Source organism: Saccopteryx leptura, chromosome 1 (genome assembly GCF_036850995.1).
Source record: "Saccopteryx leptura isolate mSacLep1 chromosome 1, mSacLep1_pri_phased_curated, whole genome shotgun sequence".
Taxonomy (NCBI): domain Eukaryota; kingdom Metazoa; phylum Chordata; class Mammalia; order Chiroptera; family Emballonuridae; genus Saccopteryx; species Saccopteryx leptura.
In genome coordinates this window covers 313,924,829-313,950,136 of record NC_089503.1, presented here as the reverse complement: position 1 = coordinate 313,950,136, position 25,308 = coordinate 313,924,829, and the positions used below count along the sequence as shown (strand labels likewise).

The following is a 25,308-nucleotide window of genomic DNA, read 5'->3' as shown; positions in this document are numbered from 1 at the left end:
CCACTGAGCCAACCGGCCAGGGCCCCTTTGCCCATTTTTTTTTTTAATTTTTTTTTATTTATTCATTTTAGAGAGGAGAGGGAGAGACAGAGAGAGAGAAGGGGGGGAGGAGCAGGAAGCATCAACTCCCATATGTGCCTTGACCAGGCAAGCCCAGGGTTTCGAACCGGCGACCTCAGCACTTCCAGGACAATGCTTTATCCCACTGCGCCACCACAGGTCAGGCTGCCCTTTTTTTTTTTTAATAAATAAATTTTTATTTTAATGGGGTGACATCAATAAATCAGGTTACATATATTCAAAGAAAATATTTCCAGGTTATCTTGTCATTTAGTTCTGTTGCATACCCATCACCCAAAGAGAGATCGTCCTCTGTCACCCTCTATCCAGTTTTCTTTGTACCCCTCCCCCTCCCCCTCTCCCTCCTTCCCTCCCCCCACCCCCCGTAACCACCACACTCCTGTCCATGTCTCTTAGTCTCGTTTTTATGTCCCACCAATGTATGGAATCCTGCAGTTGTTTTTTTCTGATTCGCTTATTTCACTCCGCATAATGTTATCAATATTCCACCATTCTGCTGTAAGTGATCCGATGTCATCATTTCTTCTAGCTGAATAGTATACCATGGTGTATATGTGCCCCATCTTCTTTATCCAGTCTTCTATTTTTTTACAGTGATTAAAAGCCTTTAAGCAAACTCTTGGCCAATACAGCAAGAATCCATAAAAGAGTAGTGTCCTTAACATGTTCACCAAGTCCAAGTTGGCCCTATCACCAAGTCCAAATCCCTGAAAAATGCAACCCAGCCACAGTTCAGTCTGTTAGGAGCTGTCACAGGGAGCAGGAGTCCAGGAAAAGTCCACATCCAGGAACAGTCCGCATGGCACTGGAGTTGTCACCATTCTGTACTTTGCAGCTCATGTCCAAGTCCCAATGACCGCTGCTTCTAGCTGGTAATGATTCAGGTAGACTGGAAAAGCCATTTGCAGCATGCGTGGCTATGGAGCTTCTGTTCTTCTCTGCCTGGAGAGATGGTTCCAGGTTGCTTTTCCCTGAAGCTCTGCAACTGTGGCATGGTAAAGAGAACCTTGGGATACACTAAGCTGGGTGGCAAAGGTAGATTCATAATAGAAGTTGGCAAAAGGGGGAAAAAGAGTTCTAAATTAGGAGTAGGTCCCAGCCTGAAATATGAGTGGGGCATTGAGGTAGGAGGGATAAAGGAAACACTATATATTAAGCAAAGCAGCAGAAAATAGGACTATCAACACCCACAACAGAGATCTTTGAGGGAAGAATAAAAAACCTGACTATTCAGGCAAAACGTAGTTAAGTGGCCCTTGTACAAATGAGATCAGTTAACCTGCTTCTTGGAAGAAATACCTAGGTTATTTCTAGGCTCGTCCACAGTGTTGTAGATGGGGCCAACGGCCCTGGGCACCTTCAGCCTTCAGTGGCAAACCCCAGCTTTCTGGGCAAGGTTAGGTCATAGGTGGCTGGAGCAGGGCTGGAAGAGACTGAACCCTCCCTTAGAGGAGCGAGGGGGAAGCCTACCTTCCAGTGTCCCTGTTTCCTCACAGCAGAGGCATGTAAGCCTGGCAGGCTTTAGCTCAATGACCTTCCTTTCCACTATTGAAGCAGGATCCAGATGGCATCCTATGAGACCCCTTTGGGGCGTTGGAGCCTTTAAGGGTGTATCCTAAAAGCTGGTAGTTCCCCTGATCTCTATTGGGCTTTTTCTGCCTCTAGGTATCTTAAAAGCCATGCTCAGAAGATCTCACTGAGGGGTTTGAGGATCCCCATCCGCCTATATAAATCTTTTCCATATATCTGGAGCTATTTGGAAAAAGACAAAACAGTGTTATTAGCTGGATCTAATAAAGAAGGTAGTAGTTTGCAGGCGAAAAAGATTTGGTGTCTCCTGTTCATCAGCATTCAAAAGAAATGTAAATTTTTTTTAAAGTAAAATGTATGATATGGTAGACCCGTAGGAGTTCCAGGATATGACTACCCCCTTTAAAAAAAAATTTTTTTTAAATTGACCTTAAAATGTTTGCTGAGTACACTTAAATAATACCTTAACTTTAAAGATTGTAAGCATGGCAAAATACAGTGAATGCTTTTGCTCCATATGCAGGAGCATTTTCAGTTTAGCCAGTTTAGGAAATCCAATAATAGAACAATGCATACAGACAATGAGCTATAACATGCTTAGCAGCCTCTCCTGTTCTGACAGAGGTTACTATAGATCCGGAATATGTATCCACTGTAATGTGGACATACGACTGTTTGCCAAATGAAGGTATATGAGTAACATCCATCTGCCAAAGTTGTCTTGGTAGGGGTCCGTGAGGGTTAACTCTAAATGAAGGGGCAGTATAGGACCCCTTCGACAGGATTTCCCAATCTGCCATGCTGCTTCCCAGGAAAGTTGAAATTGTTTACACCGGGCTGCTGCGTTCTGGTGATGAATAGTATGAGACTGACTTGCTCGGTCTGTCATGGTTGCTCTATATAATTTTCTTTTGGGTAGCTTGATCAACAAGGGCATTCCTAGGCCCTGGCCGGTTTGCTCAGTGGTATAGCCTTGGCCTGGTGTGCAGGATTCCTGGGTTTGATTCCCAGTCCGAGCACACAGAAGAAGCGCCCATCTATTTCTCCACCCCTCCCCCTCTCCTTCCTCTCTGTCTCTCTCTTCCCCTCCCGCAGCCAAGGCTCCACCGGAGCAAAGCCACCCCAGGCACTAAGGATGGCCCCATGGCCTCTGCCTCAGTCGCTAGAATGGCTCTGGTTGCAACAGAGCAACACCCCAGATGGGCAGAGTATTTCCCCCTGGTAGGCATGCCAGGTGGATCCCGGTCAGGCGCATACGGGAATCTGTCTGCCTGCCTCCCCATTTCCATCTTCAGAAAAATACGAAAAATAAATAAATAAAAGAAAAAATACAACAATAAAAAAAAATAAAAGAGAGAAAAAAAAAGGGCATTCCCTTGTGCTAAAGCTCCAGGGAGCATGAAGTGAGCTTGAGTATGTCCTATGAAACATGGAGCTCTATGTTGACATACAAGTCTTTGAAGAGGAAGAAACTGCTGAAATAGTTCATCAGCATTTGTCCCTAAGACAGCAGTCTTTATAGTGGAAACACCATAAGTAAATATTTGCTGTCTGTCTATACATTAAAGGGGAAATATGGCAAATGCTGAAAAGCCATGATCTTTGTGCCCCTCCCCTCCCCCAACCCCCTCCCTCTCCTCCCCCCACCCTGTAACCCCAACACTGTTGACCATGTCTCTGAGTCTCATCTTTATGTCCCACCTATGTATGGAATCCTATAGTTCTTAGTGTTTTCTGATTTACTTCTTTCGCTCAGTATAATGTTATCAAGGCCCATCCATGTTGTTGTAAAAGATCCTATGTCATCATTTCTTATGGCTGAGTAGTATTCCATAGTATATATATACCAAAGCTTTTTAATCCACTCGTCCTCTAGTGGACACTTGGGCTGTTTCCAGATCTTTGCTATTGTGAACAATGCTGCCATAAACATGGGGGTGCATTTCTTCTTTTCAAACAGTGCTATGGTGTTCTTGGGGTATATTCCTAACAGTGGTATAGCTGGGTCAAAAGGCAGTTCGATTTTTATTTTCTTGAGGAATCTCCATACTGTTTTCCACAGTGGCTGCACCAGTCTGCATTCCCACCAGCAGTGCAGGAGGGTTCCCTTTTCTCCATATCCTCGCCAGCACTTATTCTGTGTTGTTTTATTGATGAGCGCAATTCTGACTGGTGTGAGGTGATATCTCATTGTGGTTTTAATTTGCATTTCTCTAATCATTAGTGAAGTTGAACATTTTTTCATATGCTTGTTGGCCATCTGTATGTCCTCTTTGGAGAAGTGTCTATTCATTTCTTTTGCCCATTTTTGGATTGGATTGTTTGTCTTCCTGGTATTAAGTTTTACAAGTTCTTTATAAATTTTGGTCTTTAGCTGTGCAAAAGCTTTTTAGTTTGATAAAGTCCCATTTGTTTATCCTGTCTTTTATTTCACTTGCCTGTGGAGACAAATCAGCAAATATATTGCTGCGAGAGATGTCAGAGAGCTTACTGCCTATGTTTTCTTCTAAGATGCTTATGGTTTCACGGCTTACATTTATGTCTTTTATCCATTTTGAGTTTATTTTTGTGAGTGGTGTAAGTTGGTGGTCTAGTTTCATTTTTTTGCAGGTAGCTGTCCAATTTTCCCAACACCATTTGTTGAAGAGGCTGTCTTTACTCCATTTTATTTCCTTACCTCCTTTGTCAAATATCAGTTGTCCATAGAGCTGTGGGTTTATTTCTGGGTTCTCTGTTCTGTTCCATTGATCTATGTGCCTGTTCTTATGCCAGTACCATACTGTTTTGAGTACAATGGCCTTATAATATAACTTGATATCCGGAAGTGTGATACCTTCTGCTTTATTCTTCCTTTTCAAGATTGCTGAGGCTATTCGTGTTCTCTTTTGGTTCCATATAAATTTTTGGAATATGTGTTCTATATCTTTGAAGTAAGTCATTGGTATTTTAATCGGTATTGCATTGAATTTATAAATTGCTTTGGGTAATATAGACATTTTAATGACGTTTATTCTTCCTAACCATGAGCACGGTATATGCCTCCACTTATTCGTATCTTCCCTGATTTCTTTTATCAATGTTTTATAATTTTCCGAGTACAAGTCTTTAATCTCCTTGGTTAGATTTATCCCTAGGTACTTTATTTTTTTGGTTGCAATGGTAAAGGGGAGTGATTCCTTGATTTCTCTTTCTGACAGTTCATTATTAATGTATAAAAATGCCTCTGATTTCTGACTATTGATTTTATATCCTGCCACCTTGCCAAATTCATTTATCAGGTCTAGTAGTTTTTTGACTGAGATTTTAGGGTTTTCTATATACAATATAATTTCATCTGCAAATAATGATAGTTTTACTTCTTCTTTTCCAATTTGGATGCCTTTTATTTCTTTTTCTTGTCTGGTTGCTGTGGCTAGGACTTCCAGAACAATGTTGAATAAGAGTGGTGAAAGGGGGCACCCCTGCCTTGTTCCTGATCTTAAGGGGATTGCTTTTAATTTTTGCCCATTGAGTATGATGTTGGCTGTGGGTTTATCATAGATGGCCTTTATCATGTTGAGGTATGTTCCCTGTATTCCCACTTTGCTGAGAGTTTTGATCATGAATGAGTGCTGGATTTTATCAAATGCTTTTTCTGCATCTATTGAAATTATCGTGTGGTTTTTCTCCTTTCTTTTGTTTATGTGATGAATCACATTGATTGATTTGCGAATATTGTACCAGCCTTGCCTCCCAAGAATAAATCCCACTTGATCATGGTGTATGATTTTTTTCATATATTGCTGGATCCGGTTTGCTAATATTTTGTTGAGGATTTTTGCATCTAAGTTCATCAGGGATATTGGCCTATAATTTTCTTTTTTTGTGTTGTCTTTGCCTGGTTTTGGAATCAGAATTATGCTCGCCTCATAAAAGGAGTTTGGAAGTCTTCCTTCCTCTTGAATTTTTTGAAATAGCTTGAGAAGGATAGGAGTTAGTTCTTCTTTGAATATTTGGTAGAATTCACTTGTGAAGCCATCAGGCCCAGGACTTTTCTTTTTTGGTAGTTTTTTGATAGCTGTTTCAATCTCATTTGTTGTAATTGGTCTGTTTAGGTTTTCTGATTCTTCCAGATTGATTTTTGGAAGATTATATGATTCAAGGAATTTCATCTAGGTTGTCTAGTTTTTTGGTGTACAGTTCTTCATAGTATTTTTTTACAATATTTTGTATTTCTGTTGTGTCAGTTGTTATTTCTCCACTCTCATTTCTAATTTTATTTATTTGAGTCCTCTCTCTTTTTTTCTTGGTGAGTCTCGTTAAAGGTTCATCGATCTTGTTTACCTTTTCAAAGAACCAGCTCCTGGTTTCATTGATCCTCTGTATTGTTTCTTTAGCCTCTATATCATTTATTTCTGCTCTGATCTTTATTATTTCCTTCCTTCTACTAGCTCTGGGCTTTACTTGCTGTTCTTTTTCTAGTACTTTTAGATGCAGGGCTAAGTTGTTTATTTGAGCTTTTTCTAACTTCTTGAGGTATACCTGTAATGCTATAAACTTCCCTCTCAGGACTGCTTTTGCTGTGTCCCATAAATTTTGAGTTGATGTATGCTCATCATCGTTTGTTTCTAGGAATTTTTTAATTTCTTCTTTGATCTCAATGTTAACCCATTTGTTATTTAATAACATGCTATTTAGTTTCCAAGTGTTTGAATGTTTTTCAATTTTTCTATTGTGGTTGATTTCTAGTTTAATGCCATTGTGATCAGAGAAAGTGCTCGATATGATTTCAATCTTCTTAAATTTGTTGAGACCATTTTTGTACCCTAACATGTGGTCTATTCTAGAGAATGTACCATGAGCGCTTGAAAAGAATGTATATTCTGCTGTTTTAGGGTGAAAGGTTCTGAAGATATCTATTAAATCGAGTTGATCTAATATGTCCTTTAAGTCTGCTGTTTCTTTGTTAATTTTCTTTCTTGAGGATCTATCTAATGATGTTAATGGGGTATTGAAATCCCCTACTATTATAGTATTGCTGTTGATCTCACCCTTTAAGTCCATCAAAGTCTGCTTTATATATTTAGGTGCTCCTATATTAGGTGCATAGATATTTATAATGGTTATATCTTCCTTTTGGATTGCTCCCTTTATCATTATGTAGTGACCTTCTTTATCTCTAACTATGGTCTTTGTTTTAAAGTTCATTTTGTCTGATATAAGTATTGCTACCCCAGCTTTTTTTTCATTTCCATTTGCATGAAATTTTTTTTTTATCCTTTTATCTTCAGTCTGTGTGCATCTTTTGATTTAAGGTGTGTCTCCTGTAGACAGCATATGTATGGGTCCTGTTTTCTTATCCACGCAGCTACCCTATGTCTCTTGGTCGGATCATTTAATCCATTAACATTTAAGGTTATTACTGATATGTAATTGTTTATTGCCATTTTTTTCTTTAAAACTGTTTTCCTCTTTTGCTATATTCTTTTTTTCCTTTGATCTGTTTACAACAGGTCCCTTAGCATTTCTTGCAGCCTTGGTTTGGTTGCAGTGAATTCCTTGAGGTTTTTTTTGTCTGTAAAGCTTTTTATTTCTCCTTCAATTTTAAATGATAGCCTTGCTGGATAAAGTAGTCTTGGTTGTAGGTTCTTGTTCTGCATTACTTTGAATATTTCTTGCCATCCCCTTCTGGCCTCAAGTGTTTCTGTTGAGAAGTCAGAAGTCATCCTTATGGGGGCTCCTTTGTAGGTGATAGTCTTTTTTTCTCTAGCAGCTTTTAATATCTTCTCTTGATCATTTAGCTTTGGTATTTTAATTATGATGTGTCTTGGTGTTGGTTTCTTTGGGTTTCTCCTTAATGGAGTTCTCTGTGCTTCCTGAACATGTGAAATGTTTTCCTGCCTTAATTGGGGGAAGTTTTCCGCTATGATATGTTTGAACAAAGTCTTTATCCCTTGTTCTTTCTCTTCTTCTTCAGGAACCCCTATGATGCGGATGTTATTTCTCTTCATGTTGTCACAGAGCTCTCTTAGAGTTTCCTCAGACTTTTTGAGTCTCTTTTCTTTTTTCTGCTCTGCTTCCGTGCCTTTATTTATCGTGTCCTCTAACTCGCTGATTCGATTCTCTGCTTCATCCATCCTGCTTTTAATTCCTTCCATTGTATTCTTTATTTCAGATATTGTATTTGTCATTTCTGACTGATTCTTTTTTATTATTTCAATGTCCTTTTTTATATTGGTTATCTCTTTATTTAGGTTTTTGTAATGGCCATCTATGGTTGTTCTAATATCTTTGAGTATCCTAACAATCGTTATTTTAAACACTGCATCTGGTAATTTGGTTATATCTGATTCATTAGGTCCTTTTCTGGGGATTTCTCTTGGTTTATTTGTGTTGTATTTCTCTGCCTCCGCATTTTCTCTTCAAGAGAGTGGCTGTGATCACGTGCTCGGGTGTACAAGTGTTGGTGGCCTTGGCCTTTGCCCCGCCCCCGTGTGTGACGTTATGCTCGCTCCTGAGGCCACTGGCGAGCACCTTTGCTCAGCTGCGGGTCTCCGTCTGTTTCCGGGCTTTTGCCTTGCCCTTGCAGGAGGATTCCGTTTCAGGGACGGCTGCTAGCCTTGACTCTACCGCCAGGCAGGACTGTGTGCCCAAGCTCAGCTCAGTAGCGGAACTCCGCCTCTTCTGGGCTTTTGGCTCCACCCCTGCGGGAGGAGCCGGCTACCAAGTCAGACCGCAAGCCTGGGTTGCATGGGCGGGGCAAGGCTGTGCTCCTGCGCCCTTGCTCAGGGGCTGGTCTCCACCCTTTCCGGGGTTCCTGCCCTTCTCCCGCAGGCTGGATTATAGGCTGCCGGCAGCTGAGCTTGATCGCTTTTGCACGCCCCTTCTCCCCAGCCGGGCAAGATTGAGCTCACACCTGAGCCCAGTGGTGGCCAGCTGGCTTCCACCCCTGCCGGCAGAACCACGCTGTTGTCTCCCGCTGCCACCCGCCCTCCGGCGAGCCCTCAGCCATGTGGGTGGGGGTGTTGCAGCTCAGACCCTAAGACTCACAACTGTAGACCCAAAAGCTCCCTCCTTCTATGCGACTCTGCTCTGAATGCTGCGGGGGAGCTTGTTTGGCTGCTCTCCTGCTTCCCTTTGCTGGTATTGCTGTTTCCGGGGGAAATAGTCACTTCAGCTTTGGGGAGTGACTCTTCCCAGGGGTTAGGGTGGTGTAAAGCCAGTATCTAAGGCCAGGGCAACCATCACAGCAGCCGCCTGGTCCATGCAGGTTCGCATTGAATTCGGAGAGTCAGTAAAGAAACAACGGAGCCACAAACTGGTGGGCCATAGTCTTTAATCCTAGCTTGCACCCGGCGGGCAAGTAAAAACACACACTGGGCTCCAAAACCCACTCACATTCAGTGCTCACAAAGCTACTGACTTATCCGAGTTTCCTAGAATCAAAGGTTTCTAGCTCACCAGATTTATTCACCTCTGTTCCCCATCTTCCTTCTCCAGCGTCAAACTGCGCAAACTGTCCTCTCACTCAACACTCTGCCATCTTGGCTGCTTTTCCTGGCCACATGGCCTCTCTCTGCCCTCTCATGCTAACCTCAGGAACCAAGAGAGCAAGCTCCCGCTCCGTCCCCATTTTATAGTGTAGAAATCCAAACTCTTAATCCAATATACAAAATAGGGAAGTCTCTAATACAAAGTCACTTTTCTGAGGCATGATTGGATTGTACCACCCCACATCAAAACGGGTGGGAAAGGCTTAATCCCAAAACCAAGCCCCAGGCTACAAGGATTCTACCTGCCCACAGAGACACACATTAATATCACCTGGGCGACGGCTTCCTCATGGGCAGCGCCATCGTTAACAAAGTGAGCATAATATATTTTATCTGCCCAACAGGTGGCTATCTCCCAAAATGTTTCTCCCTATGCCTCCTAGATTACACTCTCTTCCTGTTACTCTGGTCCTTTCCTCTCTCCCCGTCTCCAGGAGCCCCAGGTGAGTGGTTGTGAGAGAGTTCTGTGCGGTCCCTTTAAGATGTATCTTGGGTCTGAGAAATCAGACTCTTTCTCACAAACAATATCCTGACTTGTTTCCAGCTAAATACTGTCCTTACGCCTCTTCTGGGCTCTGGGGCTGCAGGCTGGGGCTTTGTTCCTGGGGCTCAGGACCGTTCCCCCTCTGCTAAACTCACTACCCACCACGCGAGTCTCTCCCTGCTGCCGTTCGCTCCGGGGAGCTGGGCAGCCCTCTCCGCGTTTCCACTTTTCCTACCAGTCTCGGTGTGGCTTCTTCAGTGTTCCTTGGTTGAAAAGTCCTCTTAGTTTAGTCCAAAGTTGGTTTTTCCAGATGCTAGTTCTTAAAATTAGTTTGTAATCCACTTTGGTTCTGGGAGGTAGATGTTGGTTTGTCCGCCTACTCCAGCGCCATCTTGTCTCCCTCCCTTTGCCCATTTTTAAAATGGGTTATTTTGTTGTTGCTGTTGAATTTTAGGAGTTCTTTATATATTCTGGACATTTGTCCCTTATCCTATATATGATTTGTTAATATTTTCTCCCATTCTGTGGGTTCCCTTTTTACTCTGTTGATAATGTCTTTTTTTAAGTTTTTTGGTTGGTTTTTTTTTTTTTTTTTTGCATTTTTCTGAAGCTGGAAATGGGGAGAGACAGTCAGACAGACTCCCGCATGCGCCCGACCGGGATCCACCCGGCACACCCACCAGGGGCGAGGCTCTGCCCACCAGGGGGCGATGCTCTGCCCCTCTGGGGGGTCTCTCTGCTGAGACCAGAGCCACTCTAGCACCTGGGGCAGAGGCCAAGGAGCCATCCCCAGCGCCCGGGCCATCTCTGCTCCAATGGAGCCTCGGCTGCGGGAGGGGAAGAGAGAGACAGAGAGGAAGGAGGGGGGGCGTTGGAGAAGCAAATGGGCGCTTCTCCTATGTGCCCTGGCCGGGAATCGAACCTGGGTCCCCCGCACGCCAGGCCGACGCTCTACCGCTGAGCCAACCGGCCAGGGCCGATAATGTCTTTTTTTGAGGGTGGTGCAGGAAAGGAAAGAAGCAGGAACATCGAGCTGCTCTTTTGTGTGCCCTGACCAGGGAAGTAAACCAGCAGCTTTCGCACTCTGGGACAACTCTCCAACCAACTGAGCTGTCTGGCCAAGGCTTTTAATTTTTATTGTTATTTTATCTATCTATCTATTCATACAGAAAGAGAGAGAGACAGGGAAAGGGGAAGGGAAGCATTTGTTGTTCCACTCAGCCTTGCATTCTTTGGTGGTTCCCGTGTGCACCCTGACCAAGGATTAAACCCACAACCTTGTTATTTTGGGATGACGCTCTTAACCAACTGAGCTAAATGGCCAGGGCCAATAATGTCTTTTGATGCACAAATTTTTTAAATTGTTACGATGTCCAATTTGTCTGTTTTGTCTTTTGTTACATGGGCCTTTGGGGTCATAACCCCCAAAATTATTGCCAAACCCATTTCATGAAGCTATTATCCTATGTTTCCTTTCAAGAGTTTTATTGTTTTATATCTTACATCTAGGTATTTGACCCCTTTTGAGTTAATTTTTGTATGTGGCTTTAAGGAAGGATCCAACTTCAATTTTTTGCATGTGGATATGCAGTTTTCCCAGCACCACTGTTGAAAACTCTTTCCTTTCCCGCACTGAATGATCTTGGCACCCTTTTCAAAAATCATGTAACTATCTCTTCAAGGATCTGTTTCTGGGCTCTATTCTGTTTCATACATGCCACTGGCACACTGGTAATTGCAACAGTTTTGCAATCAGGAAGTACTAGTTCTCCACTTTTGTTCCCTTTCAATATTATTTTGGGTATACAGAAGAATTTTAGGATAAGCTTTTCTATTTCTGCAAAAATAAGTCATAAATCATCCTGATTTTGATCGAGATTGCAGATCACTTTAGGTAGAATTGGCATTCTTCTAACCAATGGATATGAGATTTTTAAAATTTATTCATGTGTTTTTATTTCTTTAAGCAGTGTTTTCTAGTTTTCACTGTTGTCTTTCACTTCCTTAGTTAATTCTTAATTATTTTCTTCTTTTTGATGCTGTTGAGAATCAATTGTTTCTGTAATTTCCTTTTCTGATTTTTCATTGTTTATGTATAGAAATGAATCTGGGTTTTGTATTTGCTATCTTGCTGAATTCATTTATTAGTTCTAATAGGTTTCTTGGGGACTATTGAGGGTTTTCTGCATATAAGACCATATCACCCGCCTGACCAGGTGGTGGCGCAGTGGATAGAGCGTCGGACCGGGATGCAGAAGGACCTAGGTTCGAGACCCCAAGGTCGCCAGCTTGAGCATGGGCTCATCTGGCTTGAGCAAAAAGCTCACTGTGAACTTGGACCCAAGGTCGCTGGCTCAAGCAAGGAGTTACTCAGTCTGCTAAAGGCTCATGGTCAAGGCACATATGAGAAAGCAATCAATGAACAACTAAGGTGTTGCAACAAAAAACTAATGATTGATGCTTCTCATCTCTCTCCATTCCTATCTGTCCCTATCTATCCCTCTCTCTGACTCTCTCTGTCTCTGTAAAAAAATAAATAAATTAAAAAAGGCCATATCACCTACAAACAGAAGATACTTTTATTTCTTCCTTTTCCGTTTGGATACCTTTTTCTCTCCTGATTGTCTGGCTAGCCCTTCCAGTGCTGTGTTGGGTATAAGTGGCGAAAGCACTGTTTTGCCTTGTTCCTCATCTCAGAGGAAATGTTTTCTGTCTTTCACTATTGAGTGTGCTGCTCCCTGTGGGCTCTTCATAAATGGATTTTGTTACACTGAGGTAGTTTTCTTCTAGTCCTACTTTGTTGAGTGTTTTTATCATAAGAGCATTGAATTTTGTCAAATGCATCAGTTGAGCATGATCATGTGATTATAACCTTCATATATCTATGAAACTTCAATAAAATATAAAACCTCTGCTCTGTGACAGCTCCAGTCCCTTTAGTTGTTGATGTCGCACAGTTACACCTTTATACATTGTGTGCCCCAAAACAAACTAATAATTTTTAAGTGCATTGTTAACTGTATTAAATCATGTAAAAAACAAAGTACTGTTGCAGACCATTGTTAAAATAAGACTTTCTTTTGTAATTGCCCATGTATTTACCTTTATTAAGGTCTTTTTCTCTATCCATCTACTTCTAGTGTCCTTTTATTTTACCTTGCAGACTCCCTTGAGCATTTTTTGCTAGGTAAGTCTAGTGGTCACAAACTCATTCAGCTATTTGGAAATGTCTTAATCTCTTCCTCACTCTTAAAGGACAGTTTTGCCAGATAAAGGATTCTTGGTTATTTTTTATTTTTTATTTTTTTTAGAACTTTGACTATTTGGCTCACTGCTGGCCTTTAAAGTTTCTGATGAAAGATCTGCAGAACATCTTACCAAGGCTCGCTTTGTGACAATTCATTTCTCAATATTCTCTTTTTTCTTTTTTTTTTTTGGCTTTTGCAAGTCTGATTATGTGTCTTGATGTAGATCTCTTTTTGAGTTCATCTTACTTGCACTTCTTTGAGCTTCTTGGATGTTTATTTTATAGTCATGTCTTTTATCAAATTTGGAAAGTTCTCAGCCATTATTTCTTTCAAGATTATCTCTACTTTTTTCTCTCTCTTCTTTTTATAGGACTCCCACAAATCCTCTTTTGGTCTGTTAATGGTATCCCACAAGTCCCTTAGGCTCTGTTCTCTTTTCTTCAGCCTTTGTTGTTGTTGTTCCTTAAATTCAATAATTTTCTATCTTGAAGTTCGTGGATTCTTTCTTCTGCCTGTTCCAATCTTATTCTGAATCCCTATAGTGAATTTTATTTCAGTTATTATATATTTCAGCTTTAGAATTTCTTTTGGGTCTTTTTTTAGGTCTTCTATCTCCTTACTGATGTTTTCACTTGTTCACATTTTTTTTTTTTTGTATTTTTCCGAAGCTGGAAACAGGGAGACAGACAGACTCCCACATGCGCCCAACTGGGATCCACCCGGCACACCCACCAGGGGGCGATGCTCTGCCCATCCGGGCGTCGCTCTGTCACAACCAGAGCCACTCTAGCACCTGAGGCAGAGGCCAAGGAGCCATCCCCAGCACCTGGGCCATCTTTTGCTCCAATGGAGCCTCGGCTGCGGGAGGGGAAGAGAGAGACAGAGAGGAAGGAGAGGGGGAGGGGTGGAGAAGCAGATGGGCGCCTCTCCTGTGTGCCCTGGCCGGGAATCAAACCCAGGACTTCTGCACACCAGGCCGACGCTCTACCACTGAGCCAACCGGCCAGGGCCCACATATTTTTTTTACTTTTTCAACATCTTTCATTAGTTCTTTAAGACGGTTCTTTTAAAGCCTTTGTCTAGTGTATCTGCCATTAGGTCTTTTTTTTAGAGATGATTTCGTTGATTTTTTTTATTTGAATGGGCCATACTTTCCTGTATCTTTGAATGTCTACGATTTTCTTGTTAAACACTGGACATTTGAGTCTACTAATGTGGTAACTCTGGGAACCAGATCTTCCCCCTTTCCCAGGGTTTGCTTTCTGTTGTTGTGGTTGCAGGTTCAGCCTGATCCTCTGTGCCTAGGATCAGCTCGAGTTGTAAAACTTAAGAGTCTTCTCAGGTCTCTCCTGAGCCTTTTTTTCTTGGAATGCATGGGCACTTTCTGATTTCCCTGTATATGCAGTTCTTGAACATCATAATCTTTAGTGTCTGGCTCCCAAAAGGGGGGAGAAAGCAGGGGGGCTAGGCATAGTGCCACTTTTTTAAGTCCCCAGTAAGTCACTTCACCTGGGGAAGGGGCAACAACAGTGATGGTCTGCCACTTTTACTTACCCTCTGTGATCAGAAGCAGCAGTCAGAGAAGAGATTCCCCAGTTACCTAGAGGACAAGGTTCCTTTGCCTTCCCTGGCTCCCACAAGTTGTGTGCAAGCTACCTCAGAAACTTGCACAGCTACCTGGCACTTGACTGACAGTGGGAGATGGTTAGCTGCTACTGTGCTAAGAACTGAAATTGACCAAAATTAACTACATTTGCAATCCAAGTCTTCCCCTGGAGATTGCAGCCCTTCAACAGACTCCAGAGTTTCAAAACAGTTACATGAGACAGATCAGCCAGTGCAATTGTTGTCCAGGTAGGGAGTCAGAGTCCTAGTTCTTCCTATCGTGCCATCTTCCCGGAACCCCAACATTTGTGTTTCCAACAAGTTCCCAGGTAGTGCATGTGCTGCTGCTGCTGTTCCAAGGACCAGATTTTGAGAATAACTGAAGGAAACTTTTTTTTAATTATTTTATTTTAGAGTGGGAGGGGAGAGAGAAAGAGAAACATTAGGTTTTTTCACTGATTTATGCATTCATTGGTTGATTCTTGTATGTGCCCTGATCAGAGATTGAACCTGCAACCTCGGCATATCAGGATGATGCTCCAACCAGCTGAGCTAAACTCTTTAAATTTCTTTCTTTCTTTAGGCCCTAATGTACCATGCAGGGTCTTTCTCCTCTGATGCAATGTAATAATTTAATTGTGCTTCTTAAGTGTAATAAGCAGCAAGCATTTTATTGATGTGAATGAGTTTGCTCTCTTTATGAAAAAAAATGGCACCTGTGGGCTGTGGGCTGTTCCAGGGCAGGGAGCTTTGGAAGCCTGCTAGGACAGAGAGACATGTGTTGAGGCAGGCAGGAAATTGACATCATTCTGGTGTGAGCTTGATCGCTTCTTTCCTGTCTATAAACTCAGTTGATAACAAGGCCTGCTCTGCGCTTGTTTTTATTGGGTGATTTGTGTGGAGCATCTAGCATGTGTCTGGCACATGGTCATCTTGGGTCACATTTATTGAGCACTTTTTATCCAACTACTGCCCTAAGCCTGCATTTAACACATTTAACCCTCACAGCATCTCTATGAAGTAGACAGTGTGATTAGGTCCATGGTTACAAGTTCAGGAAACAAAGATTAGGAATTTGGCCAAGAACATATAGGTAGGAAGTTGTGGGGTCACTTGACCAGGAAGTTATTTAGGTTCCAGAGCCCACAACTTTAACCTTATATAGCAGTATGCCAAATACTAGGTTCTTTTCCTGTATTAGTGTTTTGGCTGCAAATTACAAAATTAAATTAAAAGGCGATTTTTTTTTTTAATGTCCTCTCCTTAACAAGTCTGGAGATAGGGTAGTCCTGGGGTTGGTTAATTTAGTGCTCAACAGTGTCACAAAGGATCCAGGTTCTCTTCCTCTTGTTATTACTGTACTCAGCGAGTTGAGCTTTGTATTTAGAGCCGTCCCCTTGTGATGCTAAGATGGTTGCAAGAGATCTGACATCCACCTATCACAGAGGCCTAGTGAGAAAGTGGCCTGTTCCTGCATCTTGTTTTTTAGAGAGGGGAGAAACTTTCCCAGAAGCTCCTTTCCCTGCAGACTTTCTTACCAGAAATACTTGACACACCCATTCCTAAATGGCCACCACTATTTGAAAGTCATTACCCAGGGTGGGGAGGGCCTAGAGCACAGGCCCTCTGCATAGCTGGCTATTCGGAGCCTTTAGTCAGAAGGGGTGGGGCAGGATTGGCTGTGGGTAGGCCACTGACAAATCAGCCATACTTCTCTCCTGGTCGATAGGAAGTCCTTTGTCCTGAAGGAGCCCTACAACACTGACAAAAGTAGATGAAGTCTAGGGCTACTCAAAACACTACCAACTGTCCTTGGTTTACTCCAGGCCAAGTCATCTTTTATTTCTTGACAAGGGACACATGCACCTAGAAGGGTGTTTGCTTCTGAGAGGAAGTGACACTCTGGTGTAGGACCTGTCTTTTACAGCCCTATTCCTGCGCTGTTTTTCTCTGGAGGATGCCAGTGGTGCTCAGCCCAGATCAGCTCTGACCTGGAGCAGGTTACTTCCCCTTCTGGTGCTTCCAGCACCTCATCTGTAGAGAGAGGGTGGCACAGCGTAGTTATGGGGACTGGGTGAGTTGGTCCCCGTCAGTAATACATAGCAATGCTTGATGCGTGGTGAACACTCGGGCTGCATCAGTGTGATTTTACCTTCAACACCAGCATTGGGGGAGCTTTATCCAGCTACCTGTTCTGCTCTTGCCGCTGTGGATTGGAGGTGAGGTGTTCCTGACTGCTGCAGGCCTGCGAGCCACACTGAGCTTATGAGGCTGCCTACAGGGCCTGCCTTTGTGTGGGAAGAGGAAGAGGGGTGCCGTTTATCACTTTGCCTGGGGAGGGTGTGGGCATTGGGGAGCCTTTGTTTTCCACAAGTGAAATAGCTTAGGGATCACTTTTATTTTTCTAGAATCAGGAACAAGTGCCTGTGTTTTCCAGGTAGCCTTACCTGGATGTGCCTTGGCCGCCAGAAAGAAGAGTCTGCACCCCTCCTCAGTGGGCTAGTGTGGTAGACTTTTACACATAGACTATGGCTGATGGAACATGGTTCTTATGCCGACAGGAGTGGTTCTCACAGCATCCGCTTCAGAAGGATGATGAAGAAATGCCCCAGTTTAGGAAAACCTGACCATATAAGGAGGAGATCTCCATTACAGTATAATGTCTCACTCGGCCAGAAATTCATGGCAGGTTTCCTAGTGCATTTAAAATAGGATTTGTGTATAAAAATACCATTTGCTCACAGGAACCCATATTTTCTGAAAAGGGAGATATACTTGTATTGGGCATTTGGGATAAGTAGAATAAAAATAAAATCTTACAAATGTAAGAACTGGAAACAAATTCCACTTTTAATTCTAAAAAGTTTATATATAACTTTACTATCTTTCCCTCTTCTTCTACCAGAGACTCCTACAGCCGAAATAAACAGGCAGGATCCGCAGGCAGTTACGGGACAGCAGGGGCAATGAAGGAGGACAGGCAGACATGGGGCTGGGTGGATGGCAAGAATGCCAGAGGAGGGCTGCACGCCCCACCTCACCCCGCTGTGCTGCTCTGCGTGGTTTATTTGTGAGCATTTATGAACTCGCCCTAAGTCCAGTACTACTGGATTTCCTCCATATGTGGACAGTGAGTGGCAGTTGGAAATTGACCCGCCTATCGTGCCACCACAAACTCCTGTAACCACAGGGACGTGCTGACCACTGGGGTTTGGGAACGGCCTGCAGGAGAGGGCTGAATCTGGAATGCTGACATGTCTGGCTTCTCCTGTTGTTTCAGAAATGTTCCCACTGCCAGGAGGCAGGCGCCACCTTGGGCTGCTACAACAAAGGCTGCTCCTTCCGCTACCATTACCCATGTGCCATTGACACAGGTAAGACAGGCCGCCAGCCCCTGTGCAGAGTGTCCGGAGGGCAGGAAGCACACTTTCTCTGCCTTCTTTCCCTTCGTTGTAGTTCTTATTTCTTCTGACCCTGATCTGTTTGTAAATTCTAAAGGAATTCAGAGAGGAGAATAAAAAAGAATCAAATGGGGGCCCCGGCCGGTTGGCTCAGTGGTAGAGTGTCGGCCTGGCGTGCAGGAGTCCCAGGTTCGATTCCCGGCCAGGGCACACAGGAGAGGCGCCCATCTGCTTCTCCACCCCTCCCCCTCTCCTTCCTCTCTGTCTCTCTCTTCCCCTCCTGCAGCTGAGGCTCCATTGGAGCAAAAGATGGCCCAGGCGCTGGGGATGGCTTCTTGGCCTCTGCCCCAGGTGCTAGAGTGGCTCTGGTCGTGACAGAGCAACACCCCGGATGGGCAGAGCATCGCCCCCTGGTGGGCATGCCGGGTGGATCCCGGTCGGGCGCATGTGAGAGTCTGTCTGACTGCCTCCCCATTTCCAGCTTCAGAAAAATACAAAAAATACAAAAAAAAAAAAAAAAAAAGAATGAAATGGGGTAATTTTTTTAAAAAAACAGCTTTATTCATATAGTTCACTCATGATTCACCTAAGTGTACAGTTCAATGGTTTTTAGTATAGTCACAGATATGCAACCATCATTACCTTCAATTTTAGGATATTTCGTCACCTCAAAAAGAAACCCTGTATCCTTTAGGTATCAACTCCCACCCCCTCAGCCCCTCCCCCATCCCTAAGCAACTGCTGATCTACTTTCTGTCTGTGGACTTGCCTGTTCTGAGCATGTCCTGTAAGTGCAGTCAGACAGTATGTGGTCTTGGTGTCTGACTTCTTTTCCATAACATGTTTTCCAGGTTTATCCATGTTGTAGCATGTATCAGCACTTCATTTTTGTTGCCAAACAATATTTTATTGTAAGGATATACCTTTATTTTTATTTACTGATTATCATTTGATGCACATTTAGGTTGTTTCCACTTTCTGATTATTACAAATAATGCTGCTATGAACATTCACATACAAGTCTTTGTGTGGACATAATGTTTTTTGTTCTCTTGGCCAGAAACCTAGGAGTGAAATTACTGGGTCGCATGATAATTCCATGTTTAACTTTCAAGGAGATGCCAGACTGTTTACAAAGTGGTTGTGCCGATTTACACTCCTTCCAGCAGGACACAAAGGTTCCAGTTTCTCCGCCTCATCATCCAACACTTGTTATGTCTTTTATTGTAGCCATCCCTGTAGGATCTCATTGTGATTTTGATTTGCATTTTTCTGATAGCTAATGATGTTTGAGCATCCATTTTTTTTGTCTTCTTTTTTCTTACTTGTTACTTTCTCTTATATCTAAGAAACTGTAGCCTAGTCTGGAATCACAGATTTATGTCTATGTTTTCTCCTGCAAGTTTTGTAGTTTTAGCCCTTATATAGCTCTTTGATTCATCTTGAGTTAATTTTTATACATGGTATAAAGCAGGAGTCTAATTTGTTATTTTGCACATTGATTCCAGTTGTCCCATCACCATTTGAAGAAAAGACTAATCTTTCTTTGTTCAGTGGTCTTGGCACCTTTGTTGAAAACTAGTTGATCATAGATATATGTGCTTATTTCTGGACTTTATCCCGTACGCACTGTCTTGATTACTGTAGCTTTGTAGTGCATTTTGAAATAGGGAAGTGTGAGTCCTCTGATTTTGTTCCTTTTATTTAAGATAGTTTTGGCTACTCTGGGCTCTTTGCCATTCCATATGAATTTTAGGATCAGCTTGTTCATGTCTTTAAAAAAATAGCCATTGAAACTTTTACAGGGCTTGGCATTAATCTGCAGATAAATTAGAGAGTATTGCAGTCTTAACAATACAGTGGCTCCTTGTGTATCGCAGCGGTTAGGTTCCAGAACCCCCTGCTACAGGCCAAAATCTGTGAAGTAGTGACCTTATATTTATTTTATTATTTATATATATTTTAAGGCTTTATGAACCCTCCCCACACTCTTATAAACCTTTCCCACACTCTTATAAACACTTCCTATGCTCTTAACTCTTTCTACACTCTTAAACCTATGTAATTTTAACAACATATAAAATTCTACGCTACGTATTTTATTTCAATTTAATATTCTTTTAATGTTTTAATGTTTTTATAATTTTGATATTTTTAGTTTTTTAGGCTAGAAAATGCTTGTTTTACTGTGAAAATAATTAAAATAATATGTAAAAATCTCATGATATAGTGAAAAATCCGTGACACAAAATTAGATATATACAATCTAAAAATTCACAATACAGTGAGACCACGAAAAGTGAACTGTGATATGACATGGGACAACTGCAGTTTGTTTTCTAGCCTGTGGTCATGGGATATCTTTCCATTCATTTCAGTTTTTAATTTCTTTTAACAGTGTGTTGTAGTTTTCAGAGTATACGATTTTCATTCTTAAGTACTTTTTTTTTTGGTGCAATTGTAAATGGAATTGTTCTTAATTTAATTTTTAGATTATTCATTGTGAGTATATAGAAATACAATTGATTTCGTTACATTGATCTTACATCCTGCAATTTTGCTCAACTCATTGATTTAGTTATAATAGGTTTTTAGTGGGTTTCTATATACAAGTTATTTCACCTGTGAATAGTTTTACTTCTTCCTTTTCAATCAGATGCTTTTTTTTTTGGTCCTAACTGCCCTGGCTAAAACTTTTATTATAATGTTGGCTAAACATGGCAAGAACTGACATCTTGTTTTTTTTCTGTATGATGATAGCTGTGGGTTTTTATTGGTGTCCGTGAGCAAATAAGGAAACTCCCTTCTGTTCCTAGTTTGTGGAGTGTTTGTATCATGAAAGGGACTGCATTTGGTCATTTTCTCTAGCCCGTGGAAATCAGAGCAGTGCTCGGCCGTGTGGTGACTATTGAAGGAAGAGAACCTTTGTCCAGGCAGTGCCATCCAGTGATGGATGCACAGACAAGTTCTGACTCAGCTTCAGCAGCCTGGGAAAATCCTCTTTTTCCTCCAACCTGTTGACTACCCAGTGGATGTTGTCACCAGTTCCTTGTTGAGCAATAGATGCGTCTCTGACCTTCACCCAGTCGGCCTTCATGCAGTGCTTGCAGTCAGGAAGGAGAAAGAGAGGAGCAGCACAGCAAGTGGTGTGGTGCTGTTATCTCTGAGTCATCCGGGGACTGAGGGAAGCAGGACCTCCCTGAGGAGCAGCTGTCCCTGGCTCTGGGGGGTGGCGCTGGATACAGTTTTGGCAGGGAGAGGGTGTGGTGGGCCGGGTGCTGGAAGCAGGGACAGAGGCATAGAGCACACAGAGTTGAGCAGAGTTCATCTCAACCAGCCTTCTCTCTGGCAGTTACACACCTGACATTTCCTCAAGTACACACCCCACCTCCACCTTTCACATCCTCTTTTCTTTCCAAGTTTCTGAAGGAAGGAGCAGCTTAAAAAAAACAACAAAAAACTGGAGAAGTACAGGAAGATAACACTTATGCCATGCAAGTGTGTGTGTGTGTGTGTGTGCATGCGCTGAGGGCCGCTGGAGGCCAGGACAGTCCAGGGAGTGTGGGTTTTAGTCTTTCCCTTTCGTTCTTTGTTCCCCTAAATGTTTCCATGTTGAGTTCAAGCTGTACTTTATCCGGTGGTAGTCTAGCATATTCTATAGAACAGCTGTTAAATCCTGCTCTCTAAAGAGCTGGCCACTATCTTTTCTTATTTCTATGATATTGCCCTGACATCAGGATGTTTTGTTTTATTTTCTAGTTTAAGCTTTGTGGTTTTTAAATGAAGATTCTTGGGTATTACATTTTTGGTGGTTTTATGTGGGGAATACTGCAAGAGTCAGCTCTTCCACTCGGTGGCTGGGTAGGAAGCAGTCTGCACTGAGGCTCTGCTCAGAACCGTCAGGTGAGCCCAGGCTGGTACCCTTGTGCCCCCAGGAGTTTATGAGTTTATGCCTGTCTGTACACTGAGTGCCCAGCCTGCCTCCTGGATGTTTCTCAAGGGATTAGGCAGCGCTGCCAAACAGAACTTCCTGCAATGACAGGAATGTCCTCAGTCTCCTCTCTCTAGTACCGTAGCCACCAGCCATGGTAACCATTGAGCACCGCACTGTGGCTAGTGGGAATGAGAGATCAGACTTTATTTTACTTAAACTTAAATGGGCCCTGGCTGAGTGTCTCTAGATATAGCATCATCCAGGCATTGAGATTGCAGGTTCAGTCCCGTCAGGGCACATACAAGAAGCAACCAATGAAGGCACAACTAAATGGAACAACAAGTTGATGCTTCTCTCTCTCTCCTCTTCCTCCTCCTCCTCCTCCTCTCCCTCTCCCCCTTCCCTTTCTCTCTCTCCCTCTCTCTCCCTATAACCCCCCTCTCCTTTTCTCCTCCCCTTTTCCTCTTTACCCCTTCCTCCATCCATCAAATCAATGGAAAACTTAAAAATAAAATTTAAAAACTTAAATGTACATGGCCATGTGTGGCTGGCGACTAGGGGTAAAGATTCTCTGGAACAGGCATAGGGCTTTTCTCCTCTCCCGTGGGGCTGCTTTACCAGTTGAGGGTTAGTATGCAAATGGCATTTGTCCCTCTCTGTCTTTGAGCTGTCTGGTGTGGCCTGCCCAGGTAAGTAGGTAACATCTCTTGTCTGGCAGAAGTTGGTGGCTGAGTGTCCAGTGAGAGGAAGGCTGCCTTCGGCAGCTGGGCCGGGGCCCCTGGCTCTTCTGGCCCGGCTCCCGCATATTCTCCTCCAAGTGGAGAGCTGGCATCAACAGAGCAACTTCACAAGGTGACTGAGTCTTGGGCATTTATGGGTCTTTTTGATAACCTGAGTCACAAATGACCCAGAGGCCTGTACTGCCCTGGGGGGTAGGTGCTTGTATTAGTCCCTCCCAGTCTTCAGGATTCTCTGTGTGAAGGACCTTTGCATCCAGGAAAGGCATTCACTGATTGGCGTTTTCTTCTAATTATAATAAAAAATAAGTCCCTGGTCTGAAAGTCCTTAACCTATATACAGAGTAAGGAAAAATTGGACATTTTCACCTGTGCCTTGCTGCCCTCTGCCCAGACCTTTCAGAGCTAAGGTCTCAGCAAAACTTTGATTGCTGGGGACTTGTCTATGGGAATAGAATCCCCATTTCCATGAAACTCTGTGGCTCCTGCAGCTGCTGCCTCCCCCCAACATTTGTGACATCATGGTTAGTTGTTTTGTGTGGCTTGTTATGTCACAGGCACCAGATTTGGCTCCAGGTGGGAAATGTGGTAATAAGAACGTGAGTGCAGGTTTTAAAAAAAATTTTCTGTGTTTAATGCAGTAAGCCACAGCAATTAAGACCAAAGGAGAAAAAGCACTCTGCCAGCTCATTATTGATGTGGCTGTGCAGAGTCCTGCCTGGCGGGCTCTTCTCCAGCCCTCACGAGCAAGCAGAGCCGGGAAGTTCAGCTGCTGCAGCCATCCATGCAACCACATCAGCACTGCCCTCGCTGCAGACATGGGTCCTGCAGGCCAGGGCTTAGCCCTGGGCAGGTCATTAGGAGTCTGGTGTCTGGCCTCACCTCCGCATCACAGATACCAGCTTGGGCCTTCCTTGCTCCTGGCCGGTTACTCTTCTCAGTGAGGTGGATGAGGCCGGCAGTCCCAACCGGATTCTGGCAGGATTAGTGCTCACTGTGGCTCTGAGGCTGGTGGATGGGCTAGACACAGTGTCTGGTGCCCAGCAGATCTGGAGCACAGGAACTGTCTCCCTCCTGAGCTCCATCTTCAGCCTGGGGCTGCGTGGCTGCATGTGGTTCACCATGTAGCTTGTCATAAGGAGCTCCACAAAGTCCACTCTGTTTAAGCTCAAAGAGGAGTCAGCTTACCTGGCAGGGCTGTTGCGATTTGCGTGTCAGGAAGCCATCTTGTTGACCAGACAACCTTGTGAGTCTTGTCCAGCTTGTGCGACGATCCAGCAGGCCGTGTACTTTGACTTCACTGTGGAAGTGCGGACGCAGCCCTTCGCACAGTCCATGTAGGACATCGCCAGGGGCTTCAAAGAAACACAGAGAGGCTGGCCAGCTGGCTACGGAACCAGGCACCCACTCAGCGACCTTGGAAGAGGTCTACTACCTACCTCCTTACTCACTGCCCGACTTACTGCAGTTGGCTCTTTTCCCAGCAGAGACGGGTCCCTGTGCCCTTCCAGTTGTCCACTCTCCCTTGGGGATCTCGCCCTGCCGGGAACAGGACTTGTATCATGGCCTGTGGGTTTAAGAGCAGACGAGAGCATTTGTACACAGGGTTCCTGCAAGGGAGGCCTTGCCAAAGGTGGACACTGTCCCTGGCAGATTTGTGTAGGAGACTTCTGTTTCTAGAAGTACCTGGTGTTAGTTCCAAGTTGCCTTTAGTGCAGGGGCCCCCAAACTTTTTACACAGGGGGCCAGTTCACTGCCCCTCAGACCATTGGAGGGCTGCCACATACAGTGCTCCTCTCACTGACCACCAATGAAAGAGGTGCCCCTTCTGGAAGTGTGGGGGGCCGGATAAATGGCCTCAGGGGGCCGCATGTGGCCCGCGGGCCGTAGTTTGGGGATGCCTGCTTTAGTGTGTACTTATATTGTTTTATTTCTTTTCTGCTTTTTAACTTAAAGGGAACGTGTTTCCTAACTTGAGATGTATTTTACTAATGGTCTGTCACAGCTGTTTGCAGCTGCTAGGGGAACAGGCACCTCTGCCAAGTGACATGGTCCCCTCCTCCTTTTTGAAAACCATTGTAACAAATGGGTGGCCGCATCCCACGTGGGCTCTGTTTCTCTGTGATGCTGACTAGAGACTCTGCCAGCTAGCAGAGCTGCTGGCACCAGGTGAGTAGAGAGCCCCCTGAGTGCCGGCCTGCTCCTTGCTGCTTGGAAGCTCTCTCCCTGGCAGACTGCAGAGCAGGAAGCTGGTCACGCCATGTACTTGTGGGTTTAAAATTAACACACTTCATTTACTGCCACGCTGTGTGCCTGTGGGGGCTGGACACGTGCTTGCCTCGTAGTCGTTCTGGGACTCCAGAGGAGAGATGGTACAGGCCTAAGTCAGATTATGAAAGGGCCCTTTTTATTTGTTTAAGAGAACCTCAGAATTTTTCATTTGTTGTGTTCTCTTGCTTTTTTTACCATTTCACTTGAAATCTGTGGGTACTCAGGCTGCTAATCTGGACCTCCATTTAAACATGAGTTAAATTGTAAATTTAACAAGGCTAAGTACCATGGCTGCCTCCCACCATGGTGCCTGGGAGCAATCTGAGACTGAGATCAATATTTATTAGCATTCTGCCGCCGCATCTTGCACCAGTGACCCGGCTGTCGGTCTCGGGGAGCTGTGGTGTGCAGTGTGGACTCACTAATGAGATCCCCTTGCCTGTGCCTCGCACGTCCCTTGCCCACAGAGCTCGACTCACCTGGAG

The 25,308-nt window shown here is 43.8% G+C and overlaps 1 protein-coding gene across 7 annotated transcripts in view; it reads left to right on the top strand.

Annotated features, from left to right (window-relative positions):
* The window catches only part of TCF20 (transcription factor 20), a 210,786-nt gene that overhangs the window by 177,287 nt on the left and 8,191 nt on the right, over window positions 1-25,308 (top strand). For all 7 annotated transcript variants that reach the window (XM_066358572.1, XM_066358569.1, XM_066358570.1 and 4 more), the window contains one exon: window positions 17,761-17,854. In XM_066358572.1, coding sequence (XP_066214669.1) covers window positions 17,761-17,854 — 94 coding nt within the window. The remainder of the gene's footprint in view (window positions 1-17,760; window positions 17,855-25,308) is intronic.